General features: G+C 43.6%; 1 protein-coding gene across 2 annotated transcripts in view; it reads left to right on the top strand.

The window, feature by feature from the left end:
- fer1l4 (fer-1 like family member 4) overlaps window positions 1-10679 on the top strand; it is a 35449-nt gene that overhangs the window by 8263 nt on the left and 16507 nt on the right. For both annotated transcript variants that reach the window (XM_068315608.1, XM_068315609.1), the window contains 15 exons: window positions 2525-2569; window positions 2797-2964; window positions 3064-3124; window positions 3848-3979; window positions 4224-4286; window positions 4470-4554; window positions 4626-4794; window positions 5074-5254; window positions 6281-6467; window positions 6670-6749; window positions 7381-7503; window positions 7663-7729; window positions 8308-8405; window positions 8694-8802; window positions 9444-9693. In XM_068315608.1, the coding sequence (XP_068171709.1) occupies window positions 2525-2569; window positions 2797-2964; window positions 3064-3124; window positions 3848-3979; window positions 4224-4286; window positions 4470-4554; window positions 4626-4794; window positions 5074-5254; window positions 6281-6467; window positions 6670-6749; window positions 7381-7503; window positions 7663-7729; window positions 8308-8405; window positions 8694-8802; window positions 9444-9693 (1818 nt within the window). The remainder of the gene's footprint in view (window positions 1-2524; window positions 2570-2796; window positions 2965-3063; window positions 3125-3847; window positions 3980-4223; window positions 4287-4469; window positions 4555-4625; window positions 4795-5073; window positions 5255-6280; window positions 6468-6669; window positions 6750-7380; window positions 7504-7662; window positions 7730-8307; window positions 8406-8693; window positions 8803-9443; window positions 9694-10679) is intronic.

The raw sequence follows: 10679 nt of genomic DNA, 5'->3' as shown, positions 1-10679 counted from the left end.
CTAGCATACAAGTCATCATAAGCTTCTTGTTTGGCCTTTGCTACCTCTACCTTCACCTTACGCTGCATCTCCCTGTACTCCTGTCTACTCTCCTCAGTCCTCTCAGTGTCCCACTTCCTCTTAGCTAACCTCTTTCTCTGTATACACTCTTGTACCTCCTCATTCCACCACCAAGACCCCTTATCTACTTTCTTTCCAGATGACACACCAAGTACTGTGTGTACTGCTCTGTCCACCAGTAGCTGGTGCTTGGCTCCCCTGGTGTTACTACCAACTCCTTTCTGTGTCCCACTCATGTATTGATCCATGTGCCTACTCATCTTAGCTGCCATGATGCCTGACAGGAGCTTCCATGTTGTACTGAGACGGGTTATTGGCCGGTAGTTGGATGGGGTAGATCCCTTCTTTGGGTCTTTCATGATCAGGACTGTCCTGCCTTCATTCAACCATTCTGGGTGCGTCCCATCCCTTAGCAGCTGGTTCATCTGTGCTGCTAGACGCTCATGGAGTGCTGTCAGCTTCTTTAGCCAGTATGTACGGATCATATCGGGGCCCCGGTGCTGACCAACTCCTCATCTTTGACACTCTTTCTTGGATGTCTGCCATTGAGATGGTTACTGGTTCTTGTTCTGGGAGGCAGCTGTGGTCAGTCCTCAGGTCCACTAGCCACTGGGCATCGGTGTTGTGTGATGTTTCTCTTTCCCATATGTCCTTCCAGTATTTCACCACCTCAGCTGTTGGTGGGTCTGGCCGGATGCTATTTCCCTGCCACTGAGAGTACACCTTTGCTGGTTGAGTGGAGAAGACATTGTTTATTCTCCTGGCCTCTGTCTCCTTGGTGTATCTCTTTAGTCAAATAACCAGAGCCGTTAGTCTCTGTTTGGCAGCTTCGAGTGCTTCAGGTATGGAGAGCTTGCTGTATTTCCTGGGTACCCCTTTATTCACCATGTTCCCCTTCTGTAGCTCGGCTAGCTGGCTGACTTCTCTCCGTGTCGCCTTTATCTTGACCTCTAACCATCTCTTCCGTGGACGGTATGGCTTTTTATGTGCTGTATTGATCTTATATCCCAGCATTTCGAGGATTACTGTTGCTGTACTGTGGATCAGCTTGTTGGTCTCAGTTATGTTCCCTGTGGGGATGTTCTTATTGCAGCATTCACATCTTCTAGCAGATCTTCTGAAGGTACTTGACAACTCAGCTTTGGTATTTGTCGGAGGCTCCAGGTTTCCAGTTGGCTCACAATCTTCTATCTCAGGTCAGCAACTCTTGTATTGAGGTTGTCTTTATCTGTTGGGGCTTGGTACCCAATCTGGGATTGTGGGGGTGATGGTGAAATCCCCCCGCTGACCTGGCAACCTTGCTCTACCATTGTGACTCTACATCTCAGAATACAGCTGCATGCATACTGACTCGAACTGGGAAGGGAGGACACATCTCTCCTGTCCTGGCATCCTTATTTTGGCTCCCCATTAAATCTAGAATAAAATTGAAAATCCTCATGATCACATATAAAGCTCTCCACTGTAATGCTCCGTCTTACATTGAAGATCTCATTGAAGGGTATCCCCCTCCCAGGGCTCTTGGATCTGAGGATGCAGGATTTCTGGTAACCCGTCAGGCCTTCAGGAGTAGAACCTTCAGCTATCTGGCTCCTTTACTCAGAAACAATCTCCCGGTCCCCTCCGGGGGCAGACACCCTCAGCTTGTTTAAGAGTAGACTCAAAACTGTCCTCTTTGATAAATCCTACAATTAAAAACAACAAAGATTCTACTAGTTAAGCTGCTAAAGGCCTAAACTGCTGAGGGTATTTTCTCTGTCTCCCGTTAAAGTGAGTTTCTTTAATTACTTTAGGAGCTTCTGTTACTTCTTTTTCTTTGCTTTTCCTGCCAATATTAAATTACACCTTTCAAATGCTTGTAAGATACTGCTGCTGTTTCTGTGCTTCTGCTCGACAGGTGGGAAACAAGTGTGGGTGAAAGGAAATCCAAAAGCCTGAAAATCCTGCCCCCTCTGGACATTCTATCTGGCCAATCTGCCACTCTCTCTCTGTCTCTCTCTCTCTCTCTCTCTCACTCTCTTTCTCTCTCTCTCTCTCTCTCTCTCTCTCTCTCTCTCTCTCTCTCTCTCTCTCTCTCTCTCTTTTCCTTTCCCTCTCTCTAACTCCATTATATTTCCTTTCCCACCCAACCGGTCAAGGCGGATGACCGCCCTCCAGAGTCTGGCTCTGCCCTTCAGAGTCTGGGTCCTACCCAGAGTTTCTTCCCCAATGAAGGAGTTTTTCCCCACCACTGTAGCTTATGCTTGCTCTGGAGGGTTCTGTTGGGTTTCTCTGTCTGTTGAAGCTCTTTGAAATGTCTGCTGATGTGATTAAGCGCTATACAAATAAAGGTTGATTAATTGATTAATATCATCAAGATATTGTCTTCATGCACAGACTGGAGCCAGGAGGTAACCACAAGTAAAGAGCTGACAACCTTCACTAATGTTCTTCTGTTCTAATTTTTCTCTCCCTTAATCCTCAGAACAGATCTGGTCATCAGAAATGATGGATTTAATGACCCTGAAAGGTGATAACTTACACACGTTCATCCTCATCACCACACGGTTGTGATAACACACACTGTACCTCAGTTATCAGAGACCACATCAGATTTCATGGGTTGTGTCGAAGCATTCAACGCAGGGCTGATCATAGGGACGTGAGCCCATCAGTCATGAACTGGCAGACGTGACCCGACCACCGGATGTACGACTTAACAACGCATTTAAAGAAACTCTCTCTCTCCACTCGCAGTCCACTGAGCCTCACTCGCCCAAGTCAGCTGGAGAGAGACGCTCGGCGTCTGGGGCGGAGCCTGGTCCGAACTGGAGATGACGACGATGATGATGACGACGATGATGATTATGATGATGACCTGTTGGACTTGGAGTCTTCCAATGTGATCTTTACTCCTCTGCTGAGGTCTGTTTGTTTCTCTGACTTCTGTCAAGTCAAGTGGACGATGCAATACTCACCTATCGGCAATCTGTGTGTGTGTGTGTGTGTGTTTGCTTTGTGTAGTCGTTGCAGACCGATGTGCTCGAGTGCAGTTTCAGCAACACCCAGAGTCAAAAGCTTCCAGGTGAGCTGACCAATCTCTGCTTTGGGTTACTGTTGAAGAAGCAACCCGCTAAACAAGGTAGCACACACGTTTTATTCAGTCTACTCCTGCAGGAGGGGGCATTTACTTCCTGTAGATGACCCTGACTGACCTGGAGTTTCCTTCCAGTTCCATGCACTTGGGAGTCCTGGATTCCTAACAATGGATTTGTAACAGCATTACCTAAAATTCATTTTCTGATATGTTTTGAAAAAAGTGCTTGTTGTATTTAGCAAGTAGATGTGAAACCCAGTCAAAGTGCATCAAACAGATAAGGGCCACCAGTCTGTCAGTCCATTTCTTGCCTTTAGAGTGACACAGGTGGTCGGCTGTGGATCAGGGGACAGGACTCTGGTGTGACTTTTCAGCTGTAATCACACAGCTATGCCCAGGATGGCTGAAACAAACCATGACTCTGTTGACCTGGGACACAGTGACAGAAGACAAGGGTCATGAGACAGCAGCAACCTGCTGAGGCAACACTGATTCACTAAAATATGGATGTAGATCCCTCCACCAGTGTCCTGCATTTGGGTCCCACTCCTGTCGTCACCTATCTCCGATAGATGCACCACGACCAGGGTTTCTTCACCCCCAACTGTTTTTGTGAAGGGTTTATTAAAGGTTGAAATTAGAATGAAGTGCCTGGAAAGGCATTATATAATAGAGGATTGTGTGTAGAAGCATAAACATGTGTGTGTGCAGGTGAACGTGAACATCCTGGAGGCTCAGAAGCTGGTTGGAGTGAACATCAATCCTGCAGTTTTTATCAGAGTGGGAACTCAGAAAAAACACACTCAGACACAGAAATCCACCAACACACCCTTCTACAACGAGGTACTGCAGAACAGGGAACAACACTGTAGTACACAATACCACGCAGTAATGCAGAGAATGTTATACTGTAGTAGAAGACAGGTCAGTATGACACAGTACAGCAATAGGCAGTACAGGACTGTTTAGTGTAAAAGAATGAGGTGCAGTCCAGCTGAACACAGCCCTGTACGGTACAGTACAGAAGGATGTGGTGCAGTATTGAGTATTGAGCATAAAATATGACACAGATGTTTATTTCTTTCAGATCTTTCAGTTTGAATTTCAGGAAGATCCTCAGATCCTCTTTGATAAAGTCATCGAGCTCAAGGTCAGTTCCATCGTTGCATCATTTCTTGTCTTTCGCCAGTCAGAACGTTTGCCCACCTCTACTGTAGCAGAATCCATGATCTGTAACTTTGGATCATCGACTGAATGAATGCTTCTATTGGAGTGGCCAACGTGAACGACATTGGCCTGGCACCTGAACAATTGTACTGTTAACTCTTCTCAGGTGGTCCACAGAAAAACTCTGGCCTTCCTGATGACCCACATTGGAACCTTCAAGATTGACATCTCTACTGTCTACAAACAGCCAGGTACCAGTACTGGTCTGACTGCAGTGTTCTGATCCTAGTACTGTGATGCTACTGAGTCTCTGCATCCTCAGACCACAGGTTCTATCAAAAGTGGGCTCCTCTCACGGACCCAATGGACACTCGGTCCGGGATCAAGGGCTATGTGAAGGCCAGTCTCAGCATGCTGATGAAGGGAGATGCTCTGAGCATTCCCAGCATACCACCTCCGTCCACGTCTGGAGCCAATGACGACATTGAAAAGTGAGTAAACACCAATATTCATTATCAATATGAACCCGAACCCCAAACAGGATGTGATTGTAGTCAATGAGTTATTGACAACTTTGGATTTCCTCACCCCATGCCTATGCGTTTGGTGTAAAATTAGGTTAAATTAGAACTGAATCCACTGGAGCTGCAGGATTCTGTCCTTATGTTCTACAACGGAGCAACTGTAACAAAAAGCAATTCCCAGTGAGGGAATTTATACAGGGTTCTGATTCTAATTCTGATTCTGATTCTGTGCTTGTTTTCTTGCAGGAACCTGCTGCTTCCTCGAGGTATGGCTACTGAGCGTCCATGGGCTCGGTTCCGTATTCGTATCTACAAGGCTGAGGGCCTGCCCACCATGGATTCAGGTCTAATGGCAAAAATGTCAAAAGTCACTGATCGGACAGTGTTTATCGATCCCTATGTAAAGGTGACCTTCGCTGGACAACAGGTATTCAGACATGAACATGCAGATTTGTTTTCTACTCTCACCCAGGCCATGCCAAGTATGGCCCAGAGACTTAACTGGGTTTCAACAGAACCAGTTATTTACTGTATGCCTAGGCTAACCCTGACCCCAACGCTAATCCTAACCATAACCTCAAACCTAACCCCAACCCTAAACCTAATTCTAACACAAACCCTAACCTTAACACCGACCCTAACCCCAACTCTAACCGTAAACGTAGGGCTAGCCTAACCCAAACCTTAACCCAAACCCTAACTCCAACCCCAACCCTAACCCCAACGCTAATCCTAACTCTTACCCTAATTCTAACCTCAACCCAAACCCAAACCCTAACGGTAACCCCAACCCAAATTCTAACCCCAAACCCTAACCCTAATGCTAACCCTAACCATAACCACAATCTCAACCTTAACCATAAACCCAACCTCCACTCCAACCCCATTCCCAACCCTAAACCCAATCCTAATCCTAACCCCAATCCCGACTCTAACCCTAACCACTACCCCAACCCTAACCCTAATTCTAACCCCGACCCAAACCCCAACCCTAACCCCAATCCCAACCCTAACTCCAACTCCAACTTATCTCACCTATATTTCTATTTAAAGCACCTTCCCCTTAATTACAACAAATATATTTATTTATTAACTTATTTACCATGAACTCTCTATTTACTCTATTTCTATTTATTCTTATATTTATCGATAATATTGACTATACTTTTCTTTTTTAGATTAAATTGTTTGACTTTTTTATACAATATAATAGTAATAAATAACATTTAAAAATTAAAATCAAAATGAATCAATACGATCGAATTTACTACAGCACAGTTTGTGATGTCATGAACTGGGCATAATTGACCTATCCTGATTCATTTGATTGTCTACACGTATATAGTACAGAAACATGATGCGTGTATAATGCATAACTTGATATATAACTTCATAGTCAGGCGTGTAGCATGAAGCAAGTTGTGATTGCTTGTTTGACTGTGTGTGTCTGCAGGGAGAAACATCCGTCGCCAGCGCCACCAGCTCTCCGGTTTGGAATGAAGAGATCTCCTTTATTGAGCAGTTTCCTCCTCTGGCTCAGCGAATCAAAGTCCAGGTCCTTGACGATGCCAAGATGGGCGACATTGCCTTGGCAACACACTTCCTAGACCTACAGCAGATTTCTGATCCCACCAGGAATGGTACGTCCCACCATTAATCTTCTCTTGGAGATATGATATGCATTATTTTCATTCAGGTTTAAAGGTCGACTTATTTTATCTGCAGGGAAAAACTTTATTGATGAAGGTTTATTTTGTGAATCCTACTTTGGACATTGTCTAGGTTATAACTGAGATTTATTGTACAGTGTTTGTTAACAGGGTAATGTCTGCCTGTCTGCAGGTTTTAACCCCACCTTTGGTCCATCTTGGGTTAACCTATATGGTTCCCCTAAAAACTCCACCCTTGGAGATGTCCATCAGGTAAATCAGACACAACCAAGTCCTGGACAAACATGACATTTAAGACATCTTGGGAAGTGCAATTATCTGCATTGTATTTAATATTCCTATCATCGAAACAGTCCAGGGGCCTATTGAGCCCTATAAAACAACTACTCCTTGTTTTAACAAATTTAAATACCTTATTTTAACTAAGATGATAACAGAAAATAAACTTTTACTGAAAAGATGACTTGCTGCTGTCTGTAGCTTAGTATTTATCAAAGAGGTATACTGTACATCCTCTCTTCTAACAGTAGAGGAAACAACTATCTATACTACAGATAGTGGTCTACTAGCTATCTAGTAGTGGTCCCCAACCTTTTCTTTTCCATAGACCGGTTTAACGTCACAGAATATTTTCATGGACTGGTCTTTAAGGTGTGGCAGATAAACAGGGGCAACTGTTCTAAAGTATTTCCAAAGTATTGAACAATTCCCTATGGTATAAATACCTGTACTGCAGGTATAAGATTTTACTTTTGGCCCTCTTCACTTGATGTATTAGATAATATTCTGATCTTTTTAGTCCATTTTAAAATATCTACAGGATCAGAATGGACCTACCAAATCTAATCTAGATTGAATTAGACCAACACTCTCCCTTGTCCAGGCTTTGAACGAGGGTCTGGGTGATGGAATCTTCTACCGCGGGCGTATCCTCCTCGGTCTCTCCGTAGAGGTTTACTCCTCCCCGTCTGCTGTAGGAGATAACACTTCAGGCGCTATGGGAAAGGTACCATCAATGAGTTGTAGTCTATGAACACTTAAAACATCACATTTTATGATTTAGCAGCCCAAGACATTATTATTCTGGATGCACATTTTGTCCAACGTCCTGTAGAATGTCACAAAACATGGTTGATATTTGTGTAACCTTTGAGTGTAATTGAAGGTTAAAGGAACTCTGGGGATGCTGGGACTTGGGAAGAGGAGAAGCAGCAGGAGGAAGAACAAGGAAGGTCAGTCTACTGCGATAAAAGAAGAGAAATGATCGTTTCCAGACACGCCATTGTAAAGATGTAAAGAGTTTTGATGAAACAGGAGAACCAGTCTGATTACAGATACTTGAAGCAAATTCTCTTCTACGTTCCGACCACCTGGCCGTTTCACGAAGTATTTCAGTTCGATCATAACAGTCAATTCCTAGTATTCAAACTTATATGTGGTGTTTCAAACAAACAATGGTACGTCAACGAGATGATCACAATCGTTCGGTCTTGGCGAGTCTGCTGGAGCCTGTTTCAGCTGGCTGTGGGCAGGAGGTGGGGTACACCCTGGATGAAATGCCAGCACATCAGCTTTCATCCATGAGTTTTCAACGCAGTGGTTTAATCTAGAACTACTTTGGCTCACTAATGCAGTGGGCAAACTAGTAATCTAACTCTAGTTTAGAGAAGGAATCCACCTCAACATCTCCAAACAAAGATTTATTTCAACCGATATCTAAAGAGATGTTACTGCTTTTTCGGCGACGCAATGTTTGAGAAACTTGTGAATATCTAGGTTATTGAAAGTTTGTTTCTTACGATGGCGTCAGCTGCTTCCGGCAGAACAACCGAAGAGTCTGGAGAGGCAGGAGTTGAGGTACCGGAAGCTGTTACTGTGTCTGTGGAGGAGACCCATCCGCTCCCAGAGGTCAGTATTCATCATAGTCAACGTCGTCGTCATATAATTTGGTCTTTTCCATTTAGTATCATGCTTGATTCAGCATTTTTATAAACTACACAAAAACTACTTGAAAGATTTAAAACAAACTTGCTGACAAAAGCAGAGAACATTTTAAATTGGAGATAATGAGGATAAAGGGGTGGAGCCATGATATCCTACTTTCATGCCTTCTTTACCTACATTTATTATTACCTCCAGGAATGGACCTGATAAATAATACTCACTGCAATACTTTTCCACTTTTTTTGTCCACAGGGTTTCCTCGGAGAGAGTGAAGATTTTCTTTTGTTCACCTCGCTGTTTGAAATCACAATGATGGACCCGTCAGTGGGAACCAAACCAATGACCTTTGAACTTTCCATAGGTGAATAGTATATTCTTTGTACACAGCTTATAGACACATTTGAACTGTGCTGCAACTACTAGTGACAGTTTACAATTATTTCCATCACTGATTTGTCCACAAATAATTTTGTTGATGATATGATCAAATGAGAATAATAACGTTAACTGTCCAGCCAACAGTCCAACTGAATTTTGATTTTGAATTAATTTCACTTTGGACAGAGACATTAGTTGCAACTTGAGGATGTTGGCAGTTTTTATTTTTATAAATTTTGCAAATGGCTTGATCTGAAAATATTTCTCAGACCCAGTAATTTTCAACCTTTGCTGAGCAACCGCAAATTTCTGTGGCACACCACCAACCAAAATGGTACAGAATGACCCTCTATAGCCTAATCTGTCATATATGATAACTTTTATTCATGCATGCATTGAATACATCCCGTTAGTAGTGGTCTACTAACGGTTCTATTATCAGGTCATATGGCATCAAAAGATCATCTGAGAAGGATCCTACAAAGATCTAAATCATTCAGTATTAAGACACACTGCAGGGTAGAGACCAAATGCGAGCAGGTCTATTTAAGCTAAACGGAATGAAGCTATGGAATTTGATTAGTTTCATCATTTTAGGTTCATCAGCTGTTCTGTTACTTGCAGGGAACAATGGGAAGGCCGTCGAAATTAGGAGATCCAAGAAGAACCAGAGCAGGGAGGAGCTGAGGAGGAGCAGAGAGGAGCTGAGGTCAAGCAGAGAGGATCTGGATTCAAGCAGGGAAGACCTATTTGACGAAGAGCGGGGGCTGCTAGACTCAGAGGAGGAGCTCTACCGAGAAGAGGTTTTGAATCCTGAACCTGAAAACAGATCTGTGTCTGATGCCATGAGGCCCCAGCCCACCGAGTACGACAGGTAAAAACTGCTGAATTCACACACAAAAGCACTGAACAGTCCCTAACCCTGACCCTAACCCTAATCCTAAGTCTAGCCCTAGCCCTAACCTTAAGTGACACATCTCAATGGTTGGCGCCAAAAGATGGGATATTCCTCTACATGGTAGCTCAAAACATTTTGGAAATAACAATTTTGAATAGACACGCCAAAAGACAGATATGCTTAAAGGGGTCCTATTATGAAAAACACATTTTTTCCAGGTCTCTCTATTTACATAGTGGTCCTCCCTAACCCTACCAACTCCTAGAATCTGGAAAACAAACGACTTGGATGTTTGGAATCGCTTGGATTCATGGCTGGACAGATCAAAAACAATTGTATTGACCATAGCGCCAAACCTGACGTCATCTTTGGGGTGATTGATAGAGAAACTGGCCTATCCTGAGTCACATTTGACTGTCCACCTGTATATGGGCGTGGTCATCCCCAAGGTGGAGTTTGTTCAGGCTATGATTGCAGTGTTTGGTAACGACCTGGATCAGGGGTACAAACTGAAAGTTCCTCACAAGCTGTTGAAGTCAGCTATTATTTGGCTAACAAGGTAGCTCTGCTTCAGTCATGCGTGTGTGTGTGTGTGTGTGTGTGTGTGTGTCCGTGTAAGAGAGAGAGAGAGAGAGAGAGAGAGAGAGAGAGAGAGAGAGAGAGAGCGCACATTTTTATCTTATCTACAGTTTTGTTATAAGTATGAGTAAAGTGCTGTATTGATGCATTCGTCCTCCTCACTGCAACGTAGGTTAGTGGACGGATATAAAGTAGGGACTTTGTGTAACAGCCAACAGTTCAATATGCTTCACGAATACAAGAAAAATCCTTGGTCTTACCGATAAAATCCCATGTTTCATTAGACTGACTTAGCTTAGCTCCCCAGTGTTGTTAGCGATGATCTCTCATTGTCCATGATGATTGTCGTAAAACACAGCTCCTGTTTGTAATCACTTCTTATC

The sequence above is a fragment of the Antennarius striatus genome, chromosome 5 (assembly GCF_040054535.1).
Source record: "Antennarius striatus isolate MH-2024 chromosome 5, ASM4005453v1, whole genome shotgun sequence".
NCBI lineage: Eukaryota > Metazoa > Chordata > Actinopteri > Lophiiformes > Antennariidae > Antennarius > Antennarius striatus.
The sequence above is the reverse complement of the archived record's forward strand: the minus strand, read 5'-3'. Positions and strand labels throughout refer to the sequence as shown.